The sequence below is a fragment of the Bombina bombina genome, chromosome 4, assembly GCF_027579735.1.
Source record: "Bombina bombina isolate aBomBom1 chromosome 4, aBomBom1.pri, whole genome shotgun sequence".
NCBI lineage: Eukaryota > Metazoa > Chordata > Amphibia > Anura > Bombinatoridae > Bombina > Bombina bombina.
The window spans coordinates 248,632,246-248,650,912 of record NC_069502.1 but is presented as its reverse complement, the minus strand read 5'-3'; the positions used below and the strand labels follow the sequence as shown (position 1 = coordinate 248,650,912).

At 40.3% G+C, this 18,667-nt stretch overlaps 1 protein-coding gene across 2 annotated transcripts in view; it reads right to left on the bottom strand.

Annotated features, from left to right (window-relative positions):
* The window catches only part of DUSP28 (dual specificity phosphatase 28), a 63,918-nt gene that overhangs the window by 32,072 nt on the left and 13,179 nt on the right, over positions 1-18,667 (bottom strand). Inside the window, exon 2 of one of the 2 annotated variants that reach the window (XM_053709866.1) lies at positions 3,858-4,023. The exons of the other annotated variant lie outside the window; for it this stretch is intronic. Coding sequence (XP_053565841.1) covers positions 3,931-4,023 — 93 coding nt within the window. The 3' untranslated portion in view covers positions 3,858-3,930. Of the gene's footprint in view, positions 1-3,857; positions 4,024-18,667 lie in introns of those variants that run through there. 2 annotated transcript variants of the gene reach the window in all.

Genomic DNA, 18,667 nt, shown 5'->3' with positions numbered 1-18,667 from the left:
TTCCTGCCTGTTCTGTTGAGAATAGCATACAGTCTGAGCCTCTGCCGCTCTCTTTTGCACTTTCATTAACTTCTCTCTGTTCTAAGGGTCCGAAACACTTGTCCAGCCCCTGTGCGCACTGTTTCAAATGGCAGGGTTGACCATCCTAGCATTGACAGTTGCAATTGTTTAGCCACTTCTTGGTCTAAGCCATTTACAAATGCACTGACTATAAAGGTTTTTGCATTCCTTTCCACATCCTCAATTCCCCCGTACTGCAGAATTTTGCAAAATTTCATCTGCAAAGTCAACTGTTAATTTTATTTCAGTCTACAGCTGAAGTAAACGTCTCTCGTATACACTTCTGTATGTGTGTGTATAGCACTGGTATAATTTAGTCTCATCTCTTTCATCAGCTATAACATCCCAGGCAGTAACACTCCTAGCAGTTTCAGTTCCCCAATTATATGGAGCTCTGTTATAAGCTATAATGAATTTTACTTTTTCTTATGGAGTAAATACAGACTCAAATAGCTGCCACATATCTCTGATTCATCACTTACACCAGTGAGAGCCTTTGTGAATCTTTTAACAAGGGCTTTGTGTGTCAAAAACCCAGCTAACCCACTAGGGATTTGTCTATTCCTGTTAGATCTGCGCAACGCAGGATTTGCTGGGGGGCCTGTGGGCACTACTGCTTGCACTTGCTCTATGGGAGCTTGTGGAGGCAATGCGGGGTATAGGGCATGAGATTGCACTATTTCTTGCTCCAGCACTAGTTCTGGCTCACTATAGGGTGGTGGCCTATGTGTGTCTTTCCCTTTATTTTTCCCCTTACTCAGCAATGGGAGGTTATAAAAGGGACCCTGTATCTTTGCCTTTTCCCCTTCTATTCTGTGACTCCATCACCAACCACATCGCAGTCCATGATGCCCTCGCCTCAACGGACTACATCCTCCTTGGTGACCTCAACTTCCATCTTGACAACCCCAACGATCACAACACTTCAACCCTCCTGGAAAACCTCGGAACCATCGGACTGAAGCAACTAGCAAACTACCCAACCCAAGCAGCCGGCCACACCCTCGACCCGATCTTCTCCGCAGGCAACCACATCTCAGTCAGTCACATCACCGAACTCCTCTGGACTGACCACAACTGCATACACTTCTCCTTCAACAAACCACCCACCTCTGGCAGTACCACCCGCACCACAGAAACTGGAACAACATCACCCAAGACCAACTGCACCGCACCCTAAACAAATTCTCCCCACCTACCTCCACAGATGCCAACTCCTCCGCCCGCAACCTCCACTGCTGGATCATACACTGCTCCAACATCCTCACCCCCCTCAAGAAACCGTCCAGCCGCCAAACCATTAACAAGGCCAGCTAATTCACCCCGGCCCTTCACTGCAGACAATTGGAAAGAACCTGGAGATCCAGCAAGACCCTTTGGAAAAAGCTGCCTTTAAGGAAGCAATCACCACCCACCACCACCTGATAAAAACCACCAAAAAAACAGCCATCTAAGACTCTAAGAATCAACTCTAACGCACACAACAGCAAGGAGTTGTTCTCAGTCATCAAGGAATTCTCTTAATCTCAACAGCGACACCACCGACATCCCACCCTCCCAGGACCTTTGCGATACCCTCACTGCACACTTCCACCGCAAGATCCTCAACATCTATGACAGTTTCATGCCTCATAACTCAACCTCCACCACCTACACCCACTGACACCCCACTCAAATTCTCCCCCCCACACCCCACACTGACTATCTGGAGCTCCCTCACCACAGAGGACACCCTCAGAATCCCACCACCGCCATAAAGAATGTCCACGAAGGCCTGACAGCAGTCACCGCCTGGATGAATGACAACCGGCTCAAACTGAACACAGACAAAACCGAAGTCCTCCACCTCAGACCCAATAAATCCACATGGGAGGACTCCTGGTGGCCCACAGCCCTCGGTCACTCTCCAACCCCAACCAACCACGCACGAAATCTAGGCTTCATCCTGGACTCTTTACTCTCCATGGACCGACAAATCAATGCCATCACCTCAACATGCTTCCACATTCTCCACCTGCTACGGAAAATCTTCAAGTGGATCCCTACCGAAATCATGAAAACAGTCACCCATGCCCTTCAGCAGCCGGTTGGACTATGGCAATGCACTCTACGCCGGCTCCACCATCAAACTCCAAAAGAGACTCCAACGTATCCAGAACGCCTCAGCCAGACTCATCACCGAACACCTAAGGAACCTACACTGGCTCCCCATCAACAAGAGAATCACCTTCAAGCTCCTTACCCATGCATTCAAGGCCCTACACAACATCGGACCCGAATACATCAACCACCGCGTAAATTTCTACACCCCCGCCAGACAACTCTGATCGGCTGACCAAGCACTCACAGTCATCCCCCGCATCAGCAAATTCACAGCGGGCAGAAGATCCTTCTCCCACATGGCAGCAAAGACATGGAACACCCTCCCGCTGCACCTCAGACAATCCACCTTCCTTACAAAGTTCAGAAAGGACCTCAAAACCTGGATCTTCAACTGAATGCCCATCCCCTCCCCCCCCCCCCTCCTCCTTTCCGCTTCCCTTAGTACCTTGAGACCCTCACGGGTGATTAGGTTGTGCTCTATAAGTACCCAATAGATAGAAGATAGATATCTGTTTTCTGAAATGATCCTCTAATGAGGTTTTCAGAGAGGCCAGCTGACGTTTTTCAGCTTCTGCGCGCCATTTCAGATAAACATTCCATTCAGGGAGCTTGGGCTTATTCTTTTTCTGTGTGTTAAGTAACCTGTTCTGCAATGTGTGAAAATAATCTAAATTCCATGTACCCTTAGGTGGCCAGTAGTGTGTCTTTGGCTCTGTTTTAGCCACTTATCATGATAGGAAATTGTGAATGGGCCTTAATGTTGCCCCATATAGGCTGCAGGGGACCCTGAGGGCCACTTGGGTCCCTCCTCTGTTTCAGGACCACCCTTAATGAATTTTTGTCCTATCTTAATTGCTACTATATTTTTTCGCATATCTATATAGATGTAAGAATATATATACAGATATATATTATATATAATAAGTGAAGAACACTGGAATGTTAAATATATACAGTAAATATACAGTAAAACAAATAAATACATCTGCACACACATCTATACATATATATATATATATACATACATACACATGTTTAGACATGTATATGTATGTATATATAACTTTATTTTTTGAATAATATTTATCAGACAGTGTTTATGTGAGTGTAACTGTATTTGTAAATGTATTTGTTGTGCTACCCAATGAGTGTAAAATGTTATTGCGCTCTTGTGATCGTGTTTACTTTCAATGTGCAATACGTGCTTCTGTGCAATAGTTCCCGCACCACTTGTAATCTAGCCCGTATTGTACTAAACGCACTGAAGTAATGTACAGTATTTATGTTCATTGTAAAATGTTTAAAAATAATTAAAAAAAAACAAAAAAAACAATGACCAATGGCTAATAGTTTTCTGTGTGAACAGAGATCCAGATGTCTGCTGAGTAGTGTTCGGGTCAAATCATTCTGCAGATTAGACGTTACCATAACAACCTAGATATGAATTATGATGTACAACAACTTCAGAGGGCCAAATTCTCAATAAAGTGTAAGATTTATCCACAACTTACTGAATCAGATTTCTGGTATAACACAGAAGCAGCTGGAGAGATCTGTGTTACTGAAAAGCCTTTTCAGTTTTGAATGAATTTGGGCCAGTGACTTAAAGGATAAAATAAAGGACAATGTTAGATGTTGATGTCCTTCAGGACAGCTTTTGGATCCACTAGTAGATAAATCACAAGGTGCTTAAATAATGTGTTGCTGATTTATTAAATATCTGAAGTATCAACTGAAAAAAGTTCAATCTCATATTAACTTCACAGTTCATGTTCTTCTCTGCAGTGATTCTTCATAACTTTCCAACTGAGACCAGAAGCCAGTATTTGGTTCTATGGATGGCCTCACATCTTTTACCATCTGAAAGAAAAAATTATATTAATTAGGATTTCACAAATAAATATGGACTTTAAATGGACACTTTTAAAAATGTTTATTTGCAGAATAAGCCAACTTGTCAAAATTGTGTATGGTTGTCTCTATTCCTAATAAGCACTGATTTTAATACGGTGGTATCAGTTATGCAGAAACCATGTATTTCCAATAAAGGCAAAGGTTTTTGAGACACGTTATTTTAATATAATTGCATGAAATCCAAACATGTTAGATAAAGTTCTTCATTGCACTGTGGTTAACTCCTTTTAACTACCTGGATACCAGAGATGTCTGAAAAGCATTACATATCAATTGCGTAGCGCTATATGACAGCTAAGCAATAAGATTAAAGGACCATTAAACTTGTCATTTCAACAATGGGCTAGATTACAAGTGGAATACTAAATTATCTTTGTCTTGCAAACGGGCAAATTTGCCAGTTTGCGGGAGCCTGATAATTAACCAGCCATTACTAGTGGCTGGCTATTACTACTGCGAGGTCGCGGTAACAATCAGCACTCCTAAAATTAACCAGAGATCAGATATCTGGTTAATTTTCTAAAACTGCCCCAAATGCCCTCAAAATAGAGGGCATTGTAGTTTTTGAAGATATATATATATATATATATATATATATATATTATTTTTTTTCATTAAAAATAACTGCACTAGGCAGTTTTTGGGTACTAAAGTTGGTGGGAGTGGGGTCTTAGAAAAAAAAAAAAACGGCACTGAAAAGTGCCTTTACATTGCAGTCTATGGGAACTGTGTGTTCCCATAGTCCGGAATGTAAATATGTATGTATATGATTATATACATATATATTTATGTATTAATATGTGTATATATACAGTATCCCACAAAAGTGAGTACACCCCTCACATGTTTGTAAATATTGTATTATATCTTTTCATGTGACAACACTAAAGAAATTACACTTTGCTACAATGTAAAGTAGTGAGTGTACAGCCTGTATAACAGTGTAAAATTGCTATCCCCTCAAAATAACTGAACACACAGACATTAATGTCTAAACCATTGGCAACAAAAGTGAGTACAAATTGGGCCCAAAGTGTCAATATTTTGTGTGGCCACCATTATTTTCCAGCACTGCCTTAACCCTCTTGGGCATGGAATTCACCAGAGCTTCACAGGTTGCCACTGGAGTCCTCTTCCACGGAGCTGGTGGATGTTAGAGACCTTGCGCTCTCCCACCTTCCGTTTGAGGATGCCTCACAGATGTTCAATAGGGTTTAGGTCTGGAGACACGCTTGGCCAGTCCATCACCTTTACCCTCATCTTCTTTAGCAAGGCAGTGGTCATCTTGGAGGTGTGTTTGGGGTCATTATCATGTTGGAATATTGCCCTGCAGCCCAGTCTCCTGTGTCTTCTGTGTCACTTTTGTGGGATACTGTATATATATATATACATCAGTAACCTGATGGAATAGTCTCTGCTGGCTTTTTCCATTTAAGATGCTTTTATCGTTTTATCGCTTGGATTAAAGAAATAAAGTTTGGATTTTTTATCTTAACCTTCGCTACTACTTTGAGGAATATATATATATATATATATATATATATTAAATATAGATTGGGTGGATGGAAAAAATAGCAGGTTAATCAAGTGTTGAAGTGAAGAGAGTACTCATACACTTCTATCTCGTATTACAATAAATACTGTTGGTGCAGACCCATTCATTAATTATAGACAACAATAATAGAGAGAGAAAAAATGGCACATAATAGTGACATTCAACAAAGACTGGGAATACAGCACTCTTTTATAAAGAACAGACGAAAACACTTGTAGAATTTAGTAATCAAAAAAAGGTTTTATTGTGCAGCCAGTAGGTCCGGACCAGTCCAGATCCACTTAGGCAGTGGCATAAATGGTATAAACCATAACAAAAATATAATAACAAATGATTAAACTTTTAATCTTAGCAAAAAGTTTCACCAAAGGGCCGGCCCAAATGTTACCCATGCAAGATGTAACTATAATAAGTATATTTCACATGTGAAGCAATTAGTAAGCAGCTAGACGTAGTGCTGTAAATGGAAGAAGAGCTTACTGGTGTGCGTCAGACCTAATAAAGGTTTTAGTGAGAACTGAGGCAACCATGAAATAAGCAACTCTTATTCCAAAGTGCAGTACTTGTCACACAAGAAATGGCAATAATATGCATAACAAACTTTAACCCCTTAGTGACCAGAGCACTTTTCCATTTTCTGTCCGTTTGGGACCAAGGCTATTTTTACATTTCTGCGGTGTTTGTGTTTAGCTGAAATTTTCCTCTTACTCATTTACTGTACCCACACATATTATATACCGTTTTTCTCGCCATTAAATGGACTTTCTAAAAATACCATTATTTTCATCATATCTTATCATTTACTATAAAAAAAATTATAAAATATGAGGAAAAATGAAAAAAAAACACACTTTTTCTAACTTTGAACCCCAAAATCTGTTACATATCTACAACCACCAAAAAACACCCATGCTAAATTGTTTCTAAATTTTGTCCTGAGTTTAGAAATACCCAATGTTTACATCTTCTTTGCTTTTTTTGTAACTTATAGGGCCATAAATACAAGTAGCACTTTGCTATTTTCAAACCATTTTTTTTCAAAATTAACGCTAGTTACATTAGAACACTAATATCTTTCAGGAATCCCTGAATATCCATTGACATGTATATATTTTTTTTTAGAAGACATCCCAAATTATTGATCTAGGCCCATTTTGGTATATTTCATGCCACCATTTCACCGCCAAATGCGATCAAATACAAAAAATTGTTCACTTTTTCACAAATTTTTTCACAAACTTTCAGTTTCTCACTGAAATTATTTACATACTGCTTGTGCAATTATGGCATAAATGGTTGTAAATTCTTCTCTGGGATCCCCTTTGTTCAGAAATAGCAGACATATATGGCTTTGGCATTGCTTTTTGGTAATTAGAAGGCCGCTAAATGCCACTGCGCACCACACGTGTATTATGCCCAGCAGTGAAGGGGTTAATTAGGGAGCATGTAAGGAGCTTTTTGGGGTAATTTTAGCTTTAGTGTAGTGTAGTAGACAACCCCAAGTATTGATCTAGGCCCATTTTGGTATATTTCATGCCACCATTTCACCGCCAAATGCGATCAAATTAAAAAAAAAACGTAAAATTTTTCACAATTTTAGGTTTCTCACTGAAATAATTTACAAACAGCTTGTGCAATTATGGCACAAATGGTTGTAAATGCTTCTCTGGGATCCCCTTTGTTCAGAAATAGCAGACATATATGACTTTGGAGTTGCTTTTTGGTAATTAGAATGCTGCTAAATGGCGCTGCGCATCACACGTGTATTATGGCTAGCAGTGAAGGGGTTAATTAGGTAGCTTGTAGGGAGCTTGCAGGGTTAATTTTAGCTTTAGTGTAAAGATCAGCCTCCCACCTGAAACATCAGACCCCCTGATCCCTCCCAAACATCTCTCTTCCCTCCCCTACCCCACAAATGTCCCCGCCATCTTAAGTACTGGCAGAAACTCTGCCAGTACTAAAATAAAAGGTATATTTGGGCTTTTTTGTGCATTTTTTGTTAGCATATTTACATATGCTTCTGTGTAGGGATCCCCTTTAGCCCCCAACCTCACTGATCCCCCACTAAACAGCTCTCTAACCCTCCCCCTCTGACTTAATGTGCGCCATCTTGGGTACTGGCAGCTGTCTGCCAGTACCCAGTTTAGAGAAAAAAAATGCTTTTTTTTAAATAAAATATGTCCCTTTTCTGTAGTGTAGCTTCCCCCCCCCCCCAAGACCAACCCCCCACCCCTTCCAGATCCCTTAGATGGTAAAAGTAAAAGTTTATTTCATTTTTTTTTTACTTTTACTTTTTTACTTTTCTGTAGTGTAGCGGTTCCCACCCGCTCCCGCCCCGTGCACGTGCCCGCCCGCCTCCCCCCGTGCACGCGCGCGCGCCCGTGCGCGCCCCCGACGGTCCCGATCCCGATCCCGCCCCCCGTGACGTCACGCGCAACACCGATGGCCGCCCACCCGCCTCCCAATTCGGCTCCCACCCACCAACGATACCGGCCATCGATGTCCGGTGCAGAGAGGGCCACAGAGTGGCTCTCTCTGCATCGGATGGCCATGTATGGTTATTGCAGGATGCCTCCATATCGAGGCATCACTGCAATAACCGGAAAGCAGCTGGAAGCGAGCAGGATCGCTTCCAGCTGCTTTCCACACCGAGGACGTGCAGGGTACGTCCTCAGGCGTTAACTGCCTTTTTTTTGAGGACGTACCCTGCACGTCCTCGGTCATTAAGGGGTTAAGCATGACAAAACAGCATAAGACAGCAGAACATAAAGCAATTGATATATAGTACTGGTCAGTTGGGCATAAAGATGTATTAAATAGTGTTTTCCTTGTAGAGACCATAAAAGTTATACAGTCCTCCAGACTGGAACCAATGTAATAAGTACAAAAGTCCCCAGGATAATTTTTAGCACTATTCAGTCAAGCGCCCAGTGACAGAAATTGGAGCAGGTCGTTGTAGTAAAAGCAAATACAAACGGTATGCGGTTGTACGCTGATTTCAAATAAAGCAGATGAACATAAGCCAAGTCACTCAAACAAGTATTGGAGCACTTATATAGCAAGAGGTCAGGTTAGTATAGCGTTAATGAGCAGGCAAAGCAAAGGCAAATATAGCAAGCTGGAAATATGGAAGGGTACAGGAGGATACTAGCTAATTAGAGAAGTACCCCTCTGTCAACTGCACCCTTTCAAAGTAGCCTCAGTTTACCCACAGCCTTGTCGAAACTTCTAAACGCCTTCAGGACCTCTCTCCAAACATTTTTTTCTTTTCTGTTGTGAGCAATCATCAAACTTCGATTGGCATCCAAATAGTATTTGCTTGGCCTCAGCAGCGTGCTCGTCACGCTGAAACTCCGTATAGTCGTCTGCTCCAGATCACTGTACCGCGACCACATTCAAAAATAGGCTCCACTGGTGAGGCCAAGCAAATACTATTTGGATGCCAATCGAAGTTTGATGATTGCTCACAACAGAAAAGAAAAAAATGTTTGGAGAGAGGTCCTGAAGGCATTTAGAAGTTTCGACAAGGCTGTGGGTAAACTGAGGCTACTTTGAAAGGGTGCAGTTGACAGAGGGGTACTTCTCTAATTAGCTAGTATCCTCCTGTACCCTTCCATATTTCCAGCTTGCTATATTTGCCTTTGCTTTGCCTGCTCATTAACGCTATACTAACCTGACCTCTTGCTATATAAGTGCTCCAATACTTGTTTGAGTGACTTGGCTTATGTTCATCTGCTTTATTTGAAATCAGCGTACAACCGCATACCGTTTGTATTTGCTTTTACTACAACGACCTGCTCCAATTTCTGTCACTGGGCGCTTGACTGAATAGTGCTAAAAATTATCCTGGGGACTTTTGTACTTATTACATTGGTTCCAGTCTGGAGGACTGTATAACTTTTATGGTCTCTACAAGGAAAACACTATTTAATACATCTTTATGCCCAACTGACCAGTACTATATATCAATTGCTTTATGTTCTGCTGTCTTATGCTGTTTTGTCATGCTTAAAGTTTGTTATGCATATTATTGCCATTTCTTGTGTGACAAGTACTGCACTTTGGAATAAGAGTTGCTTATTTCATGGTTGCCTCAGTTCTCACTAAAACCTTTATTAGGTCTGACGCACACCAGTAAGCTCTTCTTCCATTTACAGCACTACGTCTAGCTGCTTACTAATTGCTTCACATGTTAAATATACTTATTATAGTTACATCTTGCATGGGTAACATTTGGGCCGGCCCTTTGATGAAACTTTTTGCTAAGATTAAAAGTTTAATCATTTGTTATTATATTTTTGTTATGGTTTATACCATTTATGCCACTGCCTAAGTGGATCTGGACTGGTCCGGACCTACTGGCTGCACAATAAAACCTTTTTTTGATTACTAAATTCTACAAGTGTTTTCGTCTGTTCTTTATAAAAGAGTGCTGTATTCCCAGTCTTTGTTGAATGTCACTATTATGTGCCATTTTTTCTCTCTCTATTATTGTTGTCTATATATATATATATATATATATATATATCACATACATATATATTTAAAAATGCTGCCCATCACTGAATTAATTACCCCCTTCGCTGCGCGAGGTTCTGATGCTGCCTGTGAATCAGAAGCACGCTCTCATGAGCACAATGCTTCCTAGCAATGCAAACACAAGCTTGCATTCACATTGCGATTTACTTTTAATACCAGCACACATTATCATGCGCTGGTATTACAAAATGGACCGCTGATATTGCTTGGTCGCAGGCAATATTTAGTGCTCCATTTGTAATCTGGTCCAAAATGTTTTGTTATTGCAATATACATTCATTATTTATTTTGCTTTCTTTTGCTGTAAAATACATTTGAAAATGGTACTTTTTTCCACTATCTCCCAGGGAGGCATGGGTTAATACTTTTAGCTAATTTATCTGTGAGGTTTTGTTACCCCCTCCAACCTCACATTCTCTGTACTCATTTGCTTTGTACTCATTTGACTGTTTTGCAAAAACAGTCATGATAGGAAAAGTATTCTTTGCAATAGCAGAGAGCATACAATGTAGTTTGTTTGTGTATATATAAAAATATATTTCTATTTGGCAATTAGATAAAGATTAAAAAGGAACATGTCTGTTTATTTAAATACCTGCTAAATAAATGTTTTACTAATTACCTAAACTGAATCAGTGCTAAAACACCTTAAATAAAGTGGACAGGCTATCCCAGTCTCTTTCTTAAACTGCACATCTGCAAACAAAGTTCATGCTATGGCCTCTATTTAACAAGGTCTGGCGGACCTGATCCGACACTGCGGATCAGGTCCGCCAAACCTCGCTAAATACGGAGAGCAATACGCTCTCCGTATTCAGCATTGCACCAGCAGCTCACAAGCGGCGATGTCTGTCCGCTTGCTCAGAGCAGGCGGACAGGTTATGGAGCAGCGGTCTTTGTGGCCGCTGCTTCATAACTGCTGTTTCTGGCGAGTCTGAAGACTCGCCAGAAACACGGGCCACCAAGCTCCATTCGGAGCTTGATAGATAGGCCCCTATATCTGTGTACTAGTTTTTGATTGGTTAGCAAGGGTTCTTTTGTTCTGGGGGACAGGGAAATCAATGAAAATAAAAAAATATTAAACAATATGCTCATGGCTAGCAGCATGGTGCAAGAGCTCTGCAAATCGGCTCCAAAATGTACAATCTACCCGCTGCTTCCAGATCACCCCGTGCTTATTTATTTGCTGGGCAGATGTCTGCTGCTGTGACTGCTCCTGCTCCAGACAGAGATAACAGTGTGAAGGGCCTGAGATCACTACCATTGCCCCTGAGAGATACTCTGCAGTGTAAGACGCAAAATCATTGGTTCCATTTTAAAGGGGACAAAGCACTGCCGCCCGCACTCCCTCTGCCCTCATCAGACCAACCTCATCTGTAGCTCTGGTGCCTGTATCTCTCTCAGGCATTTCCCTCCATACTCCCATTGCAGCGACATCTAATGAGGGGTAAATAAAATGTTGAGAACAAAGGCTTTACCTATAATTGCATCCATCCATGTCTGGGCTGGAAACCTCCACTCCCCCCCCCCTCCTTTCATTTGACATGGGGCACTGAGGAATAGGACAAAGAATAAAAAGGTCAGAGGCTGTGGAGTTTTATGATTGTTTGAATGCATGTAGAATGTTCACATACTACATACTTCAACTATCTACCACTTCAGTTCACTACAGACTTTGGCCTCTAGTTATTAAGCTCCGTAATTTTCTTGCATTCGCCGGCCCAATACGCTCGCCTAAGCTCGCCTCACATCACCGCGGCGGACCTGAATACGTTCGCCAAAGTTATTAAAAAAGCTGTCAAAAAGCCGCGCACCAAGTACGGGGCGATGAACAGCGGACTGTGATAGTTATCACTCATCCGATCTCGCTACTCTTTGGCTTTTTTACAGCTTTATTGATAAGCTGTCACTAAGCACCCACACTATACTATACTGTTCTACCCCCTATACCGCCGCCCCGGAGCCCCCCGCAACTAAATAAAGTTATTAACCCCTAAACCGCCACTCCTAGACCCCGCCGCAACTATAATAAATGTATTAACCCCTAAACCGCCGCTCCTGGACCCCTCCGCCACCTACATAATACCTATTAACCCCTATCCTGCCCCCCCATACCGCCGCCACCTATAATAAAGTTATTAACCCCTATCCTGCGGATCCCGGACCCCGCCGCAACTAAATAAATTGTTTAACCCCTAAACCGCCGATCCCGGACCCCGTCGCCACCTATATTAAACTTATTAACCCCCAATCTGCCCCCCCTACACCATCGCCACCTATAATAAATTTATTAACCCCTATTCTGCCCCCCTATACCGCCGCCATCTATATTAAACTAATTAACCCCTATCCTGCCCCCCCTATACCGCCGCAACCTATAATAAAATTATTAACCCCTAAACCTAAGTCTAATACTAACCTTAACACCCCCCTAACTTAAATAGTAATTAAATAAATCTAAATAATATTACTCTTATTAAATTAATTATTCCTATTTAAAACTAAATACTTACCTATAAAATAAACCCTAATATAGCTACAATGTAATTAATAATTACATTGTAGCTATTTTAGGATCTATATTTATTTTACAGGTAACTTTGTATTTATTTTAACTAGGTACAATAGCTATTAAATAGTTATTAACTATTTAATAGCTACCTAGATAAAATAAAGACAAATTTACCTGTAAAATAAAAACTAACCTAAGTTACAATTACACCTAACACTACACTATCATTAAAGGGACAGTCTAGGCCAAAATAAACATTCATGATTCAGATAGAGCATGTCATTTTAAACAATTTTCCAATTTACTTTTATCACCAATTTTGCTTTGTTCTCTTGGTATTCTTAGTTGAAAGCTTAACCTAGGAGGTTCATATGCTAATTTCTTAGACCTAGAAGCCCTCCTCTTTCAGATTGCATTTTAACAGTTTTTCACCGCTAGAGGGTGTTAGTTCACATATTTCATATAGATAACACTGTGCTCGTGCACGTGAAGTAATCTGTGAGCAGGCACTGATTGGCTAGACTGCAAGTCTGTCAAAAGAACTGAAAAAAGGGGCAGTTTGCAGAGGCTTAGATACAAGATAATCACAGAGGTTAAAAGTATATTATTATAACTGTGTTGGTTATGCAAAATTGGGAAATGGGTAATAAAGGGATTATCTATCTTTTAAAACAATAAAAATTCTGGTGTAGACTGTCCCTTTAAATTAATTATTCCTATTTAAAACTAAATACTTACCTGTAAAATAAACCCTAAGATAGCTACAATATAATTAATAATTACATTGTAGCTATTTTAGGATTTATATTTATTTTACAGGTAACTTTGTATTTATTTTAACTAGGTACAATAGTTATTAAATAGTTATTAACTATTTAATAACTACCTAGCTAAAAGAAATACAAAATTACCTGTAAAATAAATCCTAACCTAAGTTACAATTAAACCTAACACTACACTATCATTAAATTAATTAAATAAATTAGCTACCAATACCTACAATTAAATACAATTAACTAAACTAAACTACAAAAAAACCCCACTAAATTACAGAAAATAAAAAAATATTACAAGAATTTTAAACTAATTACACATAATCTAAGCCCCCTAATAAAATAAAAATAAATAAATAAAAGTCCCTACCCTATTCTACATTACAAAGTAACCAGCTCTTTTACCAGCCCTTAAAAGGGCTTTTTGCGGGGCATGCCCCAAAGTAATCAGCTCTTTTGCCTGTAAAAAAAAATACAACCCCCCCAACATTAAAACCCACCACCCACATACCCCTACTCTAACCCACCCAAACCCCCCTTAAATAAACCTAACACTACCCCCCTGAAGATCTCCCTACCTTGAGTCGTGTTCACCCAGCCGGGCCGAAGTCATCATCCAAGGGGCGCTGAAGAGGTCTTCCATCCGATAGAAGTCATCCTCCAAGGGGCGCTGAAGAGGTCTTCCATCCGATAGAAGTCATCATCCAAGGGGCGCTGAAGAGGTCTTCCATCCGATAGAAGTCATCATCCAAGGGGCGCTGAAGAGGTCTTCCATCCGATAGAAGTCTTCATCCAGGCGGTGTCTTCAATCTTCATCCATCCGGAGCGGAGCGGAGCCATCTTTAAACGAGCCAACGCGGAGCCATCCTCTTCAACCGACGATTACCCGACGAATGAATATTCCTTTAAGTGACGTCATCCAAGATGGCATCCCTCGAATTCCGATTGGCTGATAGGATTCTATCAGCCAATCGGAATTAAGGTAGGAAAAATCTGATTGGCTGATTTTAAGCCCCCTAATAAAATAAGAGGATGGCTCTGCATCGGCTCGTTTGAAGATGGCTCCGCTCCGCTCCGGATGGATGAAGATTGAAGACGCCCCCTGGTTGAAGACTTCTATCGGATGGAAGACCTCTTCAGCGCCCCTTGGATGATGACTTCTATCGGATGGAAGACCTCTTCAGCGCCCCTTGGATGATGACTTCGGCCTGGCTGGGTGAACACGACCCAAGGTAGAGAGATCTTCAGGGGGGTAGTGTTAGGTTTATTTAAGGGAGGTTTGGGTGGGTTAGAGTAGGGGTATGTGGGTGGTGGGTTTTAATGTTGGGGGGGGTTGTATTTTTTTTTACAGGTAAAAGAGCTGATTACTTTGGGGCATGCCCCGCAAAAAGCCCTTTTAAGGGTTGGTAAAAGAGCTGATTACTTTGTAATGTAGAATAGGGTAGGGACTTTTATTATTTTGTTTTTTTTATTTTATTAGGGGGCTTAGATTAGGTGTAATTAGTTTAAAACTCTTGTAATATTTTTTTATTTTCTGGAATTTAGTGTTTGTTTGTTTTTGTAATTTAGTTTAGTTTATTTAATTGTATTTAATTGTAGGTATTGGTAGGTAATTTATTTAATTAATTTAATGATAGTGTAGTGTTAGGTTTAATTGTAACTTAGGTTAGGATTTATTTTACAGGTAATTTTGTATTTCTTTTAGCTAGGTAGTTATTAAATAGTTAATAACTATTTAATAACTATTCTACCTAGTTAAAATAAATACAAAGTTACCTGTAAAAAAAATATAAATCCTAAAATAACTACAATGTAATTATTAATTACATTGTAGCTATCTTAGGGTTTATTTTATAGGTAAGTATTTAGTTTTAAATAGGATTAATTTAGTTAATAAGAGTAATTTTTATTTAGATTTATTAAAATAATATTTAAGTTAGGGGGGTGTTAGGGTTAGTGTTAGACTTAGGTTTAGGGGTTAATTAGTTTATTATAGATGGCGGCGGTATAGGGGGGGCAGGATAGGGGTTAATAAATTTATTATAGGTGGCGACGGTGTAGGGGGGGCAGATTAGGGGTTAATAAGTTTAATATAGGTGGCGGCGGGGTCCGGGAGCAGCGGTTTAGGGGTTAAACTATTTATTTAGTTGCGGCGGGGTACGGGATCGGCAGGATAGGGGTTAATAAATTTATTATAGTTGCAGCGGGGTCCGGGAGCAGCGGTTTAGGGGTTAATAAGTTTATTAGAGTGGCGGTGGGCTCCGGGAGCGGCGGTTTAGGGGTTAATAAAGTATAATGTAGGTGGCGGCGGTGTAGGGGGGGCAGATTACGGGTGTTTAGACTCGGGGTACATGTTAGGGTGTTAGGTGCAGACATCTCCCATAAGAATCAATGGGATGTCGGGCAGCAGCGAACATGAACTTTCGCTATGGTCAGACTCCCATTGATTCCTATGGGATCCGCCACCTTCAGGGCGGCGGATTGAAAACCAGGTACGCTGGGCCCGAAAAGTGCCGAGCGTACCTGCTAGTCATTTGATAACTAGCAAAAGTAGTCAGATTGTGCCGAACGCAAATCTGGAGTGACATAAGAATCGATCTGTGTCGGACTGAGTCCGGCGGATCGTAGCTTACGTCACAAAATTATACTTTTGCCGGTGTGTAGGGCTTGATAACTTAGGCGAATCAGCCTCGCCACAAATACGCTGCGGAATTCCAGCGTATTTGAGGTTGGCGTCTTGATAACTAGAGGCCTTTGTATACTCTCATTAATTGCCTGCTTCTTTAACCAAGCTCTTGTACTCCTTCTTAGTTGAAGATCACATTTATTAATAGACTTAACCCTTATGGCACTGTGGGCACTGTATTGAAAGCTTGAGTGAACATAAGTGAACTATGTATTTTCAGGAGATTCTGCGCTATATTTATAGCTGGCCTTACAGAGAAGTATATTGTGCATCACTACACCCAGGACACTTGCTAAAACTTAACATACTTTAAAAAAGACAAGCAGAATAGAAAGCTTCATACATTTCTCAAGCTGTTGTGTTTGTGAAATATTAGTCTTGCATCTCCTGTGCTGCCGGTGACCCCTAGTGGCTATAACATCTTCTGCGGCTAGGCGGATCCTCATTAGACATAAAAAAGAAACACAGCTCATAGCAATGTTCAGAAACAACCTGGGACTCTTGGAACTGTGGAGAGCACACTATCTGGACCAAAGAGATTACACTTGTGTTTGCAAAACTCATCACACTTTCTCCTCACTTCATTCTACATAACCCGAACATTTTAATTTGTCCATAATGCAAATTACTTTATCAGACCACACTCTTATTTAACTAATTCTCCAACCTCATATTACAAAGTCGCCTCAAAACACATGGAGGTTCCCCACTTATTTATATATCAAGGTAGAATTTTGACAACAACATGGATCCTATTGGCTAGATTTTGTCATTGATAATGACCAATATAGGAATAGCGCAGTGTTTTTTTTTGGCACACCCCTAAAGCTGTCCTTAGAGGGAGAATAACGGCTTACACAGCCCCACATAATGCCTCTATAAGGAAAATGACCATGCAGATGCTCTCCAACCTTACAATCAATACTTAAGTGACTCCTCAAATAGACAGAAATATAATACACTGAAAAGAGAGAGAGAGACACTCACTTCCAACTTCAAGATCAGGCATACAACCTCCATAGACAGGGTAGATTCTATCGTCATGGGAATAAGGCAGGAAAACTACTAGCAAACATGCGCCTAGATTTAGAGTTTGGCGTTAACCGTCAAAAGCAGCGTTAAGGGGTCCTAACGCTGCTTTTTACCGCCCGCTGGTATTTAGAGTCAGGCAGGAAAGGCTCTACCGCTCACTTTCTTTCCGTGACTCCAGGCTACCGCAGATCCCCTTACGTCAATTGCGTATCCTATCTTTTCAATGGGATTTGCCTAACGCTAGTATTTGGAGTCTTGGAAGAAGTGAGCGGTAGAGCCTCTACCGACAAGACTCCTACCGTCAAAAAAAGTCAGTAGTTAAGAGTTTTATGGGCTAACGCGGGAACATAAAGCTCTTAACTACTGTGCTATAAAGTACACTAACACCCATAAACTACCTATGAACCCCTAAACCGAGGCCCCCCCACATCGCCAACCCTATAATAATTTTTTTTTAACCCCTAATCTTCCGACCGGACAACGCCGCCACCTACATTATAGCTATGAACCCCTAATCTGCTGCCCCTAACATCGCCGACACCTACATTATATATTTTAACCCCTAATCTGCCCCCCCAACGTCGCTGCCACCTACCAACACTTATTAACCCCTAATCTTCCGACCGGACCTCGCCGCCACTATAATAAATGTATTAACCCCTAAACCACCGCACTCCCGCCTCGCAAACACTATAATAAATAGTATTAACCCCTAATCTGCCCTCCCTAACATCGCCGCCACCTACCTACAAATATTAACCCCTAATCTCCCGCCCGCAACATTGCCGCTATTATAATAAATTTATTAACCCCTAAACCTAAGTCTAATCCTAACCCTAACACCCCCCTAACTTAAATATCATTTAAATTAATCTAAATAAATTTACTATCATTAAATACATTTTTCCTATTTAAAACTAAATACTTACCTATAAAATAAACCCTAATATAGCTACAATATAACTATTAGTTACATTGTAGATATTTTAGGATTTATATTTATTTTACAGGCAACTTTGTATTTATTTTAACTAGGTACAATAGCTATTAAATAGTTATTAACTATTTAATAGCTACCTATTTAAAATAATTACAAAATTACCTGTAAAATAAATCCTAACCTAAGTTACAAATACACCTAACACTACACTATCAATAAATTAATTAAATAAATTAACTACAATTAGCTAAACTAAAATACAATTAAATAAACTAATCTATAATACAAAAAAAACAAACACTAAATTACAGAAAATAAATTTTTTTTACAAGAAGTTTAAACTTATTACACCTAATCTAAGCCCCCTAATAAAATAAAAAAGCCCCCAAAATAATAAAATGGCCTACCCTATTCTAAATTAAAAAGTAATCAGCTCTTTTACCAGCCCTTAAAAGGGCTTTTTGCAGGGCATTGCCCCAAAGTAATCAGCTCTTTTACCTGTAAATAAAAATACAATACCCCCCCAACATTAAAACCCACCACCCACATACCC